The sequence below is a fragment of the Saccopteryx bilineata genome, chromosome 11, assembly GCF_036850765.1.
Source record: "Saccopteryx bilineata isolate mSacBil1 chromosome 11, mSacBil1_pri_phased_curated, whole genome shotgun sequence".
Lineage (NCBI taxonomy): Eukaryota > Metazoa > Chordata > Mammalia > Chiroptera > Emballonuridae > Saccopteryx > Saccopteryx bilineata.
This window is the reverse complement of record NC_089500.1, coordinates 64,188,800-64,204,780: the sequence shown is the minus strand read 5'-3', so window position 1 is coordinate 64,204,780 and position 15,981 is coordinate 64,188,800. Positions and strand designations below refer to the sequence as shown.

Here is a 15,981-nt window from a genome sequence, read left to right as displayed (position 1 = left end):
ACAGAGCAGGGGCTCCCTGAGATGAGGGGAGAGGACTGACTCGTGGACTGAGCTGGACGGGCACACAGGGCCGGAAAGGCAGGATGGGTCCAGCCACTGCCAAGGCCCTGAGGCAGGTGGGCCCGGCTGTGGGGCTCTGGAGGCTGTGCGGCTGAATCAGAGCCATGTCGGGAGGAGGGGAAGACAGGGAGGCCAGGCCCAGGTGAGGGGCCTGGCCCTGGGTATGCAGGCCTCGGAGACTTGGGCTTTCCCCAAAGTGAGACGGGCCATCAGGGTTTAGAGAGAGCATGATCTGATGTCCAGTGGCCAGGGGGAGAGGGAGGCGGGGCCTACCTGAGGGCTGGGCTGTGAGTGGGAGTGGCCAGGACTTGCTGGGCAGACTGGCTCTGGGGTGTAACTCCAGACTTAAGGCGGAGTGAGTTGCAGAGGTGGGGAAGTGTAAGATGTCTGCCTTGGACTTTTATTTAAGTTTCAGGGGATTGGAGCTGGGACTCAGGAGAGACGCAGGCTGCAGGGGAAGGGTGTGTGGGTCAGTCGTGAGCAGAAGGACTCTCAGCTGAAACTGAGGAGACGGCCCTGGAGACAAATTCAGAGCAGGAAGGGGACAGGCCAAGACTCAGAAGTGGCAGGAACTGGGTGTCCAGAGCGAGGTTGGGCAGATGTCTTGGGACCGAGAAGGACAAGCAGCAAATCCCAGGTGACCGGGCACACCGCCTGGGCATTCGGGATTGCAGCCCGCCGTCCTTGGGCTCGTCAGGGAAGGTTGGAGGGGACCGAGGGCTCTCTCAGGTTCACTGTAAAGGGACACAGAGAAACTGGGGCAGTGGGTGGAAGGAAGAGGGTGGCATGGCCGCTTCCTAGAGGGCTGACGCCCCAGCAGGAACCAAGGATGTGAGCTCAGGTGCACCTGCTTCCTGGGGGCTAGAGTCAGCGGGCTGAGCTGCAGCGCAGAGGGGCTTCCACGGGGTGGTGGCACGTCTGTGCCCTGGGCGGCTGGGCACGGACAACTCCACGGCGACATGAGGGGTTAGCTGTGACCAGAGCCCTGTTTGGGACTGATGTTTGGGGTGCTGAGGATAAGCATAGTGGCCAGAGGGAAGGAAAACTCGTCTGCATCCTGGGGTCCTGGAGGTCCAGGCTCAAAACCCAGGTCCCTCAGCTCAGAATAGAAGGGCCGGATTTAGGTGTTTGCTCCAGAGCCTTGGCCAGCCCCAGCCATGTCACTTGCTGATGTCTGTGATCCTCCAGGCTTCTGTGTAGTGGTCCCACATGAGCAGCATTCCCAGCCAGGCCTGCTGATCCCCCTGCTTTCCCCTGCAGATCCTGACGGCCCTGGAGAAGGACGAGCAGGCTCGCCGGCAGCGGCTGCGCAGCAAGCTGGAGCAGGTGGTGGACACGATGGCCCTGAGCAGCTGAGCCGCCGGCCGCCACTTCCCAGTGGGAGATCAGTGAGAGGGCCTGCAGGGGTGGCCTCCAAAGCTGGGAGGTCCCCGGAGGCAGCCTTCTCCCGTGCGTGCGGAGTGCCTGTGTGCTTCGGGCGGGCGTGCAGGCCGCCATCCTCCCAGCTCTCCCTGAACCCCAGCAGGGGCGTCCTGGTTCTTACTGGTGTGGGTGAGATGGTGCCTGCAGCACTCTCCGTGCCCAGAGCTGCTGGCCACGGGGCAGGGGGAGCCGAGGGGCGGCTGGAGGCCTTCTCGGGAGGCTCAGGTGACTGCTGAAGACCTGGGGAGCAAGGCCGAGCCCCCGGGAGGGGGATGCTAGTCTGGTTGTCTCCTTGAGGCCAGCTCGGCAAGGCCAAGAAGGGCCAGGACCAGGGTCTGGGAGAGGGTCGGCTTTCCCAGCTTCCCTGGCAGCGTCTAAGGGCTGAGGCCTGTCTGGCGGGCTTGTGGAGGCCGAACACCAGGCTTGACCAAGGTGAGCTGAAGTCGATCTGGGCTGCTGCCACCGCCTGCCAGCCCCTCGTCGCCGCTGCACCACACCACCGTCCTCCGATTCACCGCGTGCTCTGCGGCGGAGGCAGGAGCACCTCGCCTGGCCCTGTCCCGAGAGAGGCCCCAGCCCTCCTGTGGAGGTGCTGCAGGGGGCAGTGCTCACAAGCTCCCGAGTGACTTCCAGGGGGACTTGGCCACTCCCTTTGTGTCCTCAGGACTTGCCTCTGGGAGCCACTTGGCCTGGCTCCAGGCACAAGTGCACATTTCTGTTATTTATTCCTCCACTGCACCGTCCTGGACCAGCTCCCAGCACAGCCGGGCCACGCCCTTCCCCTATCTCCGTCCCCTGCTCTGCACAGCACCACCCAGCACTGCCCTGTGACTGCGCAGCAGCGTGCTGGCCCCTCACGCGTTTGCAAAGGGACATCTGGGGACTGGTTTTTGTTTTTGGGGGAAACAAACTCTGCTGCATTCTGCTTGGGCAGCCAGGACCATGGCAGGGCCCCTGGGGTCATCTGTGTGACCTGGCTGGGAGCAGGACAGTGACCAGAGGGCCTGGTGGTTGACTGTCCACCCTGTCCTCAGTGAGCAAGAGAGAACAAATTTTTTAACTAAAACAAAGTCTGTACATTATTATATATATGTATATGTATATATGTGTGTGTGTGGCTCTGGCCTCGGTCTCCAGCCCCAGTGGGGTCCTGTACAGTTGACTGGAGGAGGAGAAGTTTTACAATTTAGAATAAGAAAATTAAGGCGGTGGGAAAGCAATACCAAGAGGTCGTGAAGCAAGTGGCCAGTTTCCCTGAGCAGAACACTTGAGGCCTCCGCCCCTCGACCTGCGGTCCGTCCTGTTTTCTGTTTTGATATAAAGAGCAGAGACCTTCCCTCGGCACCCCCACCCCACCCCCACCAGCTCCAGGGCGAGGGGCTGACTCCTGCATGACTGTGCTAGCGTTAGTCTGACTTGATCTTTTTAAACTGCAAGTGTTGAATACTAGAGGTCGTTAGACACTTTTTTAATGTTTTTAATTAATCAGTCACTTGTGAAAGCACACAAGTGGCCTCCCTCTTCAAGTTCACCTTTTTGACGGTACTAAAGATCCCCACAGACTTTAAGGGACAGCTAACTGTGGCCAGCGCTACCTTGAGGTCCCCTCTCCTAAGCCGCGTGACCCAGGCTGCACACCGGGGGAGACCCGGTGAAGGGCTGTGCCCTCACGCGAGGAAGCAGCGTAGGATCTGGGAACTGACGGGAAGCTCCGGGAACTGGGGGGAGTGGGGTCCCCCTGCCCCTCCTGCTGCTCCTGTGGGTGACTGGCTGGAGCTCGGGCAGCCCCCCTGACCCTCGTGCAACCTGTGCGGCTCGTCCCTGGGCTGGCGGGGGCCAGGGCTGCGGCCGGTCACTCTAGAGATCAAGCTGTCTTACTGGCCGCCACGGCTTTGGCCTAGATCCCGGTCCCTGAGTGCACCCTGGCCTCCCACCTGATGCCCCCGGCAGTGCCTGGGGTGGGCCTCAACTTCCCTCCAAAGTCTTCCCTGGATGCTGGCTTCTAATTGAAGCCGTGTTCTTCCAGTTCTGCACGGGGTTTGGGGCTCCTTCCCCTCTTCTCTGCCCTCCTTTCTGAGGCCGCCCAGCCTGCAGAGAGCTGTCCCCCACTTACCTCGAGAGGCTGCTCCTGGTGAGGGTCGGGAAGGGTGGCCCACCTAACAGCGCACACTCGTCTGGCGCAAGCACTTTAGCAATATCTGTTTACATGTGAGCTGATCAAGTTGATTCTAAGCCTGCCACCTGCCCAGTGCCGCAGGCCCCTCACCTCCCTGCCAGGGCGTGAAGTTAGGCTCTGAGCTCTTGTCACCGGTTCTCACAGCCCTCCCCGCTCTGTAGCACCCAGGCACCCCGCCCTCACCTCCTGAGTATCGTCCTGCGGGGCCCCTGCCCTCGAGCCCTGGCACTGTCCTGTGCACTGCGGGGCCCTGTCCTGAGCCCGGGGATGGACTCCTCTGCTGTGGTGATGGGGAGGACTGTCCCGAAGGCCCCTCCCTCGGCAGTCCCAGACCCCGGGAGTCGGCCACAGTGTGAGGTGCTGTGCAGGGACACTCTTTCTGCCCCAGGCACTGCTGCTATGGCCTGTCCTGCCTTGGGCCACCCCCTCCTACCTACCTTCCACACTTGTCACAGAGCTCTGGGGACTGCTCAGGCCTTGGTCTGGGCACTGGGTGTCTCGATATACCTCGAGCTTCCCTGCGCTCCCTGACCCAGGGTGGAGCAGCTGGGGTCACCCCGAGGTGGAGGGCCCCAAATGTCGTTCCTGCCCTCCCTGGTCTGACCTTGCCGAGAGCCTCTGCCCTGGTTTCTCTCCCAGTTCTGATGACGGCTCATGTTGGTGCTACACAAGCTAGAATAAATATATTTACAGAGAGATATTTTTAAGATGAAGCCCACAATTAGCTGTCCTTTAATGCCGCAGGGCCCCCACCCAAAAGAAAAGCAATCGCTAGGCTGTAATGAGCTACTCCTTGCCACTGCCTCTCCTGAGAGCAGTGTGGCTGGGGGTGCTCAGCCCGCTGAGAGTGTAAATATACAACCATTTCCTATTTTACTGGTCTTCAGATTTAGTACTTGTAAATACACACATTAAGGAGAGATTAAACATTTTTGCTAAAGCTCATGGCTCTGGGCTTCTGTTAGGACGGGTCTGGCGCGGTGTTGCTGGGAGGGGTGGGGGGAACGCCTGGCCACAGACTGCAGGCACAGCCCACGCTGGGCACAGCACCCTCCGTCAGCGCTGGTGCTCCGGCCCCCGAGGAGGCCGGGCCGTGGGTGCTGGTGGTGCTCAGCATGGCCCACAGAGGGAGGCCAGGCCGTGGGTGTGGTGGTGCTCAGCATGGTCCACAGAGGGAGGCCGGGCCGTGGGTGTGGTGGTGCTCAGCATGGCCCCCGGGGAGGCCAGGCCGTGGGTGTGGTGGTGCTCAGCATGGCCCACAGAGGGAGGCCGGGCCGTGGGTGCTGGTGGTGCTCAGCATGGCCCACAGAGGGAGGCCGGGCCGTGGGTGTGGTGGTGCTCAGCATGGCCCACAGAGGGAGGCCGGGCCGTGGGTGCTGGTGGTGCTCAGCATGGCCCACAGAGGGAGGCCGGGCCGTGGGTGCTGGTGGTGCTCAGCATGGCCCACAGAGGGAGGCCGGGCCGTGGGTGTGGTGGTGCTCAGCATGGCCCACGGAGGGAGGCCGGGCCGTGGGTGTGGTGGTGCTCAGCATGGCCCACGGAGGGAGGCCGGGCCGTGGGTGTGGTGGTGCTCAGCATGGCCCACGGAGGGAGGCCGGGCCGTGGGTGTGGTGGTGCTCAGCATGGCCCACGGAGGGAGGCCGGGCCGTGGGTGTGGTGGTGCTCAGCATGGCCCACGGAGGGAGGCCGGGCCGTGGGTGTGGTGGTGCTCAGCATGGCCCACGGAGGGAGGCCGGGCCGTGGGTGTGGTGGTGCTCAGCATGGCCCACAGCGCTGTGCCCCAGACGGACGCGGGTGCTGCTTCTCGGTCTCCATCGTTTCAGCAGCCCAGAGATTTGCTGCCAGGCCAGGGCTGCCCTGCTGTGTGTGCTGGAGCCTCAGAGGGAGGCCGGGCCGTGGGTGTGGTGGTGCTCAGCATGGCCCACAGCGCTGTGCCCCAGACTGACGCGGGTGCTGACTCTCGGTCTCCAGTGTTTCAGCAGCCCAGAGGTTTGCTGCCAGGTCGGGGCTGCCCTGCGGTGTGTGCTGGAGCCGCAGGGAGGCCAGGCCGTGGGTGTGGTGGTGCTCAGCATGGCCCACAGCGCTGTGCCCCAGACTGACGCGGGTGCTGACTCTCGGTCTCCAGTGTTTCAGCAGCCCAAAGGTTTGCTGCCAGGTCGGGGCTGCCCTGCGGTGTGTGCTGGTGCTCTGGCCCCCAGGGAGGCCAGGCCGTGGATGCTGGTGGTGCTCAGCCTAGCCCACAGCGCTGTGCCCCAGACTGACGCGGGTGCTGACTCTCGGTCTCCAGCGTTTCAGCAGCCCAGAGGTTTGCTGCCAGGCCGGGGCTGCCCTGCTGTGTGTGCTGGAGCCGCAGAGGGAGGCCCAGGGCCTTGGAGATACTTGGTAACTGGCTGCTGAGCCTGAAAACACCAGGGCCTGAGCATCTTGGCAGCTGGCTGTCCCTGAGGCCCTGATCGTGTGCTTCTCAGAGGCGCCCCAGGGGCTTCTTAAGTGCAGCTGGGCTGTGGGCCCCTGGCTCAGAGTAATGGTTTCCTGGGGACCTTGTTAAAATGCAGGCTGTGCTACAGCAGACCCAGGTGCGAGGGTCCCTGACTCCTGTGGCCTAGAAGCTCTGGTGACTGGAGGCCATAGTCCTGGGATCCCACCTTGACCAGCAAGGGGCTGGGACTGTATATTCTCAGCCGGGAGCACTCGGCTGGGAGCCTTGCAGCCGAGACCCCCGGTTTGGGAAACGGCCTTTCCAGCAGATTCCCCGTTGTGTTCCATGAAGATGTTGACAAACTTTTCTGATGGAGCAGGTGTTGGAGCCGTCTTTGTTGGCTCCAGGCCCGTTTCCTCCATGGCCCAACAGGGATGGCTCTTCCTACCCCAGAGGGTGGGCGTGGGGGTCAGATGTGATGGTTTTGTCTGGGTGACCCTGTGTGGCATGTCCCCAGAGGGCATATCTGGATCTGCTTTGTACCCGATGTTCAGGCTCCCCTGGCAGTGATGACAGGCTGGTGGCCCACGGGCAGTGCAGCCACTGTCCAGGCTTGGCCTTGCCGCGCCTTTGTGAGGCAGGGGTTAGTGTGCCCAACACAAGCTGCTGCAGGGCACCCAGGTGTTGCTCAGGACTGCACAGGGGTAAGGGACAGGCAGACTGAAAGCAGGCTACAGCCAATAAGGAGAGAGTTTCCCCGAGAACCCTGGTAGTGCCAGGGCCTGCCTTCCTGCAGGGTCTCTCCATTCTGAGAGCTTTGACAGCAGGCCATCAATCATAATACCCCCTGCTCCAAAACGGGCCACTTCTGACAACTGGGGCTGCAGGCGTCACGCCCGGTGCCAGGCTCAATTACTAGAAAGAAATCAGTGTAATCACCATGAAATGGCAGCGGAAACAAATTTAGCAAACGTGGTCCAGTCTGGGGTGTGACGTGGCCTGTTCTCATGGCCCCCTCCAGCTTTCTGGTGCAATCAGCCTTGCCTCAATTACCCTCGTTGGGCTTCCCAGGGCTCCAGCCCCACCAGCCAGAGAGCCGGTGCACCTCTCTGAGCGGCAATCAGCACACCGTGCAGTGATCAAGTGTAATTATGCAGCTGGCCCAGTGTGGGGAGGAGGCAGGCGCCTTCTGATTGCCGACCCAGCGGCTCGTCGAGGGATTAAAACCATCAGCTGTTAATACCGGGGCTGTCTGGCTGCTCCAAGCAGGGCATGTGGATGGGAGTGTCTGGGCGGCAGAGAGGGAAGCTATTCTGTCATCTAGCATGTTCAGCTGAGCCCCTTTGTGCCCAGTGTTGTGCTAAGTCCTGGTGATGGGATGGCAGACGGCACATGGACTCCGATTAGGGATAAAAGACTAGGCCAGGCTGAATGAACACCAAGGTAACTGCATCTGGGGCATGTGAGTGAAGGAAACGATGGCATGTGACCGCAGCCATGTGGACAGCGACAGCCACCTGAGGAGGGGTAGGGTGGAGGCCTGTGGGGCAAGTGGGAACTGCCATGATGATGTCAGAGGAAGAGCGTCCCCTAAGTCAGGGAGGAACCAGACCTGCTTCTGTCATTGAGAGGAGGCAGGGTGGGCAGTGTGAGGAGGAGGAGGAGGAGGGGGGGGAGGAGGAGGAGGCAGGGTGGGCAGTGTGAGGAGGAGGAGGAGGAGGCAGGGTGGGCAGTGTGAGGAGGAGGAGGAGGAGGCAGGGTGGGCAGTGTGAGGAGGAGGAGGAGGAGGCAGGGTGGGCAGTGTGAGGAGGAGGAGGAGGAGGCAGGGTGGGCAGTGTGAGGAGGAGGAGGAGGGGGGGGGAGGAGGGGGAGGAGGAGGAGGGGAGGGGGAGGAGGAGGAGGAGGAGGAGGAGGAGGAGGAGGAGGAGGAGGGCAGTGGTCTACATCCTCGGGGCCCCAGGCTTGGAGAGGAGCAGGCAGGCTGTTGTGAGCTCCTTGGGAAGCAAAGAGGGTGAGCCCTGATTTGCATTTGGGGGCCATGGGACTAAAGAGCTAGAGAACGGAGGAGGCCAGAGACTACTTGGGAGGCTCCTGCAGACGTCCCCCAGCAGTCTTGGCTCCAGCGCACTCCTTTGGGGCTTTCCTGGAGACCCAACGGCCTGTCAGATGGTGTTGCTCGTGAGAACATGTGGGCTTTCTAAAATGGGGCTGTGTGACTTGTTCCCATCGATCATGGATTGTCAATGGTAGTGGCTTGGGTCACATCTGGGCTGGGCGTCTAGTCCTCCTAGAGTGAGGGTCTTGCAGAGCAGAGCCTCCAGCCAGCCTGCGTTGGGCGCATGGCATGAACACAGAACAAAGCTCAGCTGTGAGGAGTTGTTTCCACAGCACAACTCAGACGATACTGACTGATATACAGTGTGTCCGTAAAGTCATGGTGCACTTCTGACTGGTCACAGGAAAGCAACAAAAGACGAAAGAAATGTGAAATCTGCACCAAATAAAAGGAAAAGCCTCCCAGTTTCTATAGGGTGATGTGGCAGCATGTGCGCATGCGCAGATGATGACGTAACACCGTGTATACAGTGGAGCAGCCCACGGCCATGCCAGTCGAGATGTGGACGGTACAGAGGAAAGTTCAGTGTGTTCTGTGGCTCACTATATTTGAATCCGTGACCAAAATGCAACGTTAATATCAGCGAGTTTATAACGAAGCGCCACCACATAGGAATAACATTACTTGGTGGGATAAGCAGTTGAAGGAAACCGGCAGTTTGGTGGAGAAACCCCGTTCTGGTAGGCCATCAGTAAGTGACTAGTCTGTAGAGGCTATACGGGATAGCTAACTAAGGAGCCCTAGAAAATCTGTGCGTGAGCCCACATCGAACTGCACTGACTAGGTATGAAACTGGGAGGGTTTTCCTTTTATTTGGTGCAGATTTCACATTTCTATCATCTTTTGTTGCTCTCCTGTGACCGGTCAAAAGCGCACCATGACTTTACGGACACACTGTACACTGGTAGCGTTGTCAGTACAGGAGAGGACGTGTGGACAAAGAGGAAAGATCCACCAGAGCTGTTGATTAAACCCAGGTTGTCCACTGGCCCACTTGGGGTCTGATGTACTTTGAGAAATCGACTTTGCAGCACCATTGCTGCATCCAGTTGATAACCACTGAAGAAATATCTAAGCTGGGTGCCTTGCTCGGTGCCCATTTTAGCTTAAACTGGCTTTAGCAATGCAAGGAACTGGTGACTCAGGTAATAGAAAAGTCCAAGGGTATACTGGCTTCAGGCATGGCTGGATCCAGGGCTCCATGAGATCATGAGAAGTCATCCTCCTTCTCTGTCCTCTGTATGGGCTTCATTTTCAGGCAGGCTCTTCCCAGATGAGGGCGAATGATGGCTGCCAGCAGCTCTAGGGTTACCAGCTGGGTAACCATGCTGCAAAGAGAGTGCCTTTGGTCAGCACATGTCTGGGAGGGATGTCATGCACCAATTTTAGGTCTCATGTCTCTATTTGAATAAATTATTCTGGCCAGGTGGGAAGAGAGGTCAGCCCATTTGCTCCTCGTTGGTTTATACCAGGCGTCCCAAACTTTTTACACAGGGGGCCAGTTCACTCTCCCTCAGACCGTTGGAGGGCCGCCACATACAGTGCTCCTTTCACTGACCATCAACAAAAGAGGTCCCCTTCCGGAAGTGTGGCTGGGGGCTGGATAAATGGCCTCAGGGGGCCGCATGCAGCCCACTGGCCATAGTTTGGGGATGCCTGGTTACACATTGTATGGAACTGGGGAGTCTCCTGCAGTCTGTAAATTTTGCCTGTGTCTGTACCCAGGATGCCTGAGGGGACGGATCAGTTGTCAGAGGTTCCCCGGAGCATTTCTCTGATTACTCAGTCTCTTTCTGAGGGTTGTAATTAATTGCTGACTGCTTGCTTTAAACACTGGAAATGCCTCAATCCTGATTACCACCAAGCTTTTGCTGCTTGTGTGACCTCTGCTGAGGGGAGGTGTGGCCTGAGGCTGCCCACAGTACCAGTGATCCCGGCCAGGTGATAGGTGGGGCAAGCCAGGGAACGACATGGGAGGGGCAGGGCCACGTGTTGGGCCATGAGGGTGATGGACCTCATGGAGAGTTTGAATGTTGGTGCATTCTGATTTCTAACCTGGAAAAATTTTTCACAAGAGGACTGGAGTGGGGACCTCCTGGGCGTGCAATGTGTGTGGGGTGACCTACTCCAAACCAACTAGTATTGTTTCTCCTTCACCTCATCAACTCTCACCCACCAACCCGCCGCCCAACTCACCCACACACCCAAGCACCCATCCACCGCTGTCCTCTCATCCTGCCCACACACCAGTATAGCCCGCTGACACCATATGTAATGCAGGAATTCGAGACCAGGTAAGTCTACCTGTCTCACAGCTGTTCTGAAATAAAACCACCACAAGGAGAACCAGGTGGAGCGGCCGTAGCCTTTATTACTTACATATGGGAGGTCCAATGGTGCCGGGTCAGGCTGTGGGTCCACAACTGGCCATGGGCAGTCTGGCTTATAAAGCAGTTAGATGGGAGCAGCCACAGAGCCAAGGCAGGAAGTGCTCGTGCTGGGAGTCGGGGAATGGAAGCCTTCTCCAAGGCCTGCTTGTTCCCTGGCAGAACACGATGCACATTCAAGAGCAGACGGGCCTGGGCCCTGGTCCATCTGCCAGGAGGTATGGAAGGACCATGTCCAGCATTGACCCTCCACTCCACCCCAGCATGGCTCTTCCACCGCACAATCTATATGTATTTCTTCTGATAAAGAGCCTGTGTGGGCTAAACAATGATACATTGAATCCAAATACCACAGATACAAGCAAACGCTAGCAAGGAAGGACAGATACTTATCATGCTTAAGAGCATGTACTGTAACCCTGTGGCAGCCCCCACAGGGTGGGTTTCATTACCAGTCCAATTGGTTCTTTTCATGCATTGTGGGGCCAGGGCACATACATCATGTGCACAGCAGCCAGCCAGGTTAGTCCAGTCCAAACCTCATGGCTGAGAGGTGGTCAAGGCCCTGCTTGAGTCTGGTTTCTGACCCACTGGATGCCCTGCCAGATGAGGCAGAACACCTGCTCTCTGCTGGTGTGGACAGGAAGGCCAGCGTGGCCCCACCTCTGGAGCCAGGTCCGTTCTGTTCAGTTGGCCGGATGTATGAGCCCGATAAGCCGTCTGCCGCTGAGGTGGGAAACTCGAGCACACCCAAAATGCCCTGCGATCCTGGATGTCAGTCAGCAAGGTGTCCCGCCCACTGCAGACAGGAGTTACTCATACTTACCCTAGGGATAAGACAGGTGAGACAAAGGTAATGACAACGGCCAGTCCCTGACGTCCGGTGAAATGCAGTTACTTGTATGCAGGTCATACTCGGGAGTGTGTCCTGGCTTCCCGTCCCACGCCCAAGGTTGTGCCCCTCCGTACCAGAGGGGGATAGGTTAGAGGTGGGTCCCTAAGCTGCTAGAGTGAGTGTAGGGCCAGTGGCCATGGCTGTGGCCATGAAGGCTCCCACTGGATTCGGGAGGATGGTAAAGGAACTGTGAAGTCAGAAAATGGTGGGCCATTCTGTTTATTGAAGTCTCATAACAGCAGACGAGCAAACAGGCAGGGAAGACCGCTTCCCTCTCTCCCATCTCAGGCTCCACCAGTCTCAGCACTTCCTAGTCAAACAGGCCGAAGGGATATCAGGGCTCCCAAGCCACAACTGGGTCTCCAGTTCCACAACTCTGACTCATTCTCCGGACTCACCCTCCGGACTCCCCTGCAAAACGGGCTGGGGAAAAACAACCCTTTTCCAGCAAACAGGGGCCCCTCCCAAGCAGGAAGGCAGTCTGCAATTTGCCATCTGCCGCCCTGAGGGCAAGCACCTGCAGCCTAACATAGACTATACACACAGATGCTGCCCCGCACCAATGCAACATTCAAGCGAGCAAACCTAACTCACTTGTTTCACACTTGAAACACATTGGTTTGCCCAGCACTGAGGCAACGTATGTCCCTTGGGAATGGTGTGACTACCAGGCTTCTGGCAGTGGCCAACTATCTGAGACTTAGGCCGCATGAGCAGATTCTGGGCCAGACTCTCCCCCCACAGGGAAAGGATGCAGCCCCACTTGGGGGCTAATCAGCACTGTTCAATCCCAAATCAGAGTTGACCATGCTCGGGGCACATCCTGAGGGGTCAGCAGGAGCACAGGATTCTGTTGGCCCTGCCCAAGCCTCAGGTCCAGCATGGACTACAGCTTGATGCTCACTGGCGCTGACCAGGGCCAGGTCAACAACACCATTGGGGTGGCTTGTCCACCTCACTGCCACTCATTCAGTACCCTGAGACAACTCACCAAGCAGGTCGTCTATCTTTAATATGAGTCAGAGCTGATCTTCAGAGCTTGTTCCAGCAGTCTGTTACATTGTTCTGCGTGACAAGCTCCAGCAGGGTTATGGGGTTGACAGAATTGCCAATCAAAGTGCCGGTTCTCTGCCCGGTCCTGGACCTGGTATCTGGCGAAATGGGTGCCCTAGACACTTTCAATCACTTCGGGGGTGCCACCAGAGGCACGGAGCTTTGCAGCCCCCAGATGGTTGTCTTTGGCCTTTCCACTTGGGTATGCTTACAGAAATCCTGTCGTCATTTCAGTACGGGTGAGTGCGCACCTGGACCCCTCACGGCAGGGTCCAATGTAGTCCACCTGCAGTGGGTCAAGGGTGTCCCCCCTCATCGCTCTTTCCACCCTCCTGCAGGAGGGCGGCAAGGTATCTGTCAGTACACACAGGGCACTGCTGACACGCACCTATGACATGGGCGAACCCAGACCTTCAGGCTCCCACATGGTGCGCTGACCGGTATGATGCGACTCCCGGTGCAGCCACTCCGCGGTGTCAACAGCCAGGGCACTTTCCAACCACCAGATCTGTGCCAAGGTGTCAGCCTCACATTGCCTGGGCTGTTCAGAAGCTGGTGTCCCCTGACGTGGGACACCATGACAATCTTGCTCTGGCATACACGCCAAAGATTAGCCCACATATCCTGACCCCAAAAGGACTTCTGATGTAGATGGTCCAGCTGGCTCACTCCCACGCAGGGAGCCCCAGAGTCAGTCCCCTGTACACTGCTCAGCCGTTGGTGCAGACCGCTAGGGGTCCGGGTTCCTGGGGTGTGACAGTCCACACTGCCTGCCACTCAGCCCGTTGGCTGCTCTGCCCTTGGTGCAGACCGCTAGGGGCCCAGGTTCCTGGGGTGTGACAGTCCACACTGCCTGCCACTCAGCCCGTTGGCTGCTCTGCCCTTGGTGCAGACCGCTAGGGGCCCGGGTTCCTGGGGTGTGACAGTCCACACTGCCTGCCATTCAGCCCGTTGGCTGCTTTGCCCTTGGTGCAGACTGCAAGGGGCCCGGGTTCCTGGGGTGTGACAGTCCACACTGCCTGCCGCTCAGCCCGTTGGCTGCTTTGCCCTTCACGTCCCTCCATCCCAGTGTTCTCAGTCGCTGGCTGGTATGTGGCTACACGTCACTATGGTACTACTCAATGGGGGCTATTGGTGTACCCCCCCGCCCCGAGATAGGGAGACTTTCCTTCCCGGATCGGGGAAGGTTTCACAGCCTTAGGCTTGGGCCTCATCTGTTCTGTATCTGTTAAGTCACTGGACCCAGCACTGCTTGCAACTCCTTGCTCAGGGGGCTGGTTGCCGGCTCACTCCACCGCCGCCCACATGCACTCCATTTAGTCAAGGTTGCCGTTTGCCGCAAGCCCCCACCATCCCCCTTAGGTGTTACATGAACATCTAGTTCATACGGCTGTCCTTGGTCTACTAGTGCCAAGACCTGGACTACAGTCCGCTGAGTAGCCTGAAAAGCTGCTTTATGGTGCTCTGTCCAATCCCAGGCAAGCCCTTTCCACAAAAGGGCTTACAACTCAGCTAAATGGGAAATAAAGACCCTCCAGTAACCTGAAAGCCCAAGGAATTCTTGCGATTTCTTCAGCTACTGCAGCCAGGGTGACATTTGGCCCCCCGTGTCTACTAGAGCCAAACCCCTATGTACATTGTGTGGAGACCAGTAGATGGTGAGTCCTACGTGAGGCCTCCAGTCCCCCAGTGTTCCCTGCTGTTGGGTACCTCACCCCCACACCACGGGAGAGACAAGATCCTCCCGCAGGTCACCCTCCAATGGAGCCACAGGTAGTTGCACTAAGAAATCTTTCAAATCAGGGAGGGAGGGGGAGCGGAGGGGGTAGTCACCACAAACAGCTGCACATCTGGGCCAGTGGTAGTAGGCTGCTTGTAGATAGCATGCCTCTAAATGCTAAAAGAAAACTTAAAATGACACTTTCTAGACCTGATGATAATGCAATTGGCAAAGGAGTTTGTTTCTTTTAACAACACTTAAGAGAACAGTTAGAATTAAAAATTAAAGCATTGAAAAACCTTGTCGCCTCTGGAGATTTTCACATCATCTCCAAAATATCTACTTTAATAATAATGTACGTACACAAACAGAATATATTCATTTATTAATATTAAGTTTTGAAAATCTTCCCATGTAATTTCAAGCATATTCAATAGGCTTAATTAATCCCAAACTTCCCTTGCATCAGGAGCGCGGACAAATCTTAGTTACTTCCGTCGCTCAGCACTGAGTCCCAGGGAAGGCTGGCGAGGTGCACTGGTTCATCAGCGGCTTTTGCCACTTCGACGATTGCCCAGCTCCTTTAAATTCCTTTCTCATTCTTTTAAACTCCTTAATTTTTTTGTCTTTCTTCCTTCTGCACAAACCTTCTAGCACTTTCCTAATCCCTTCTTTAACTCATTCAGAAATAACTATTTTAAAACAACGCATTTTAAATTCTTGTCTTTAAAAAATGTGTTTTTTATATCTTATATTTCACTATTCAAACCATATGATTTCTTTTTTATTAGAGAATTAGAACTCTTAATTCTCAGAAAACTTTAAGTTTCAGTGATAATCAAAAGTCAGTAATTAGTATTCTTTTAGATGAATACTTTAATGGACATATTTTATAACTCTTAGAAACAGACCTTTTCATTGGCAAACACACTCATAATTCTTAAAAGACGTAACAGAGATAACAGGAACTTTTGTAAACCCAGGCAAAACAAAACACATATTTTCTGTTAATGACTTTAAAAGATATTAATTAATTAAACTTAAACCAGTTGTAATATCAAATGCTTTCCCAGACTATCTAATCTGAAGACTTTGGGGATAATTTTATTTTTTCACCATGCATATAAACAGTACTGAAAAGAAGGCAAGATTTCATTGGTTCTTGACCAACTTTCCAAGAAGGCTGGAGCGAAGAGAGTGGAGATATCAGGCACAGGTTATTTGGGCTTGAGTCTAAAAGTGCTATTTCCCTTCACTTCAAGGTTGTGCTGTTAGCCCCTCCTACTCCTGCAGGCTGCACAAGGTTCAGAGCAGTGCTAACACCCCTATCATTCCCTGGACTGCAGCAGCTCCCGGACGGACGCCCAGGAAGAAGCTCTAAAACTTTTAAATGACTCCTCATGCATTCCCAGGGCTTCCTTATTGTCAGCCTGCAACAGTCCCGTGTCTCTTCCTAGTTTGAATTCTTCATCTAAATGCCACACTTTCGTTTCTGCAGCTCACCACTTCTGCGTCACTGTGCATAGGCTCCTAGTAGGGGCCAAACAAGCGCTCCTGTAGTTTCTCTTAAATTCTCTTCAGCCCAGGTCTCCAGTGGTCCCCCACCACCTTCAACGTGGCTAGTACACTCACGGGACTCTCAGGGGCATCTCCCCAGTCCCTTGGTGGACCCCAAGAGTCCACCATTGGTGAATGCAGCAATGTCATGCCACACACAATCGGCCAGTTACCCC

General features: G+C 56.6%; 1 protein-coding gene and 1 pseudogene across 1 annotated transcript in view; one reads left to right on the top strand and one right to left on the bottom strand.

Moving 5' to 3' along the window:
• Positions 1 to 4,598, top strand: part of PLXNA1 (plexin A1) — a 56,597-nt gene extending 51,999 nt beyond the window's left edge. The window contains exon 32 of the mRNA XM_066247223.1: positions 1,321 to 4,598. Within this exon, the coding sequence (XP_066103320.1) occupies positions 1,321 to 1,416 (96 nt within the window). The 3' untranslated portion in view covers positions 1,417 to 4,598. The remainder of the gene's footprint in view (positions 1 to 1,320) is intronic.
• Positions 1,857 to 15,981, bottom strand: part of LOC136315071 (keratin, type I cytoskeletal 18-like) — a 35,554-nt pseudogene continuing 21,429 nt past the window's right edge.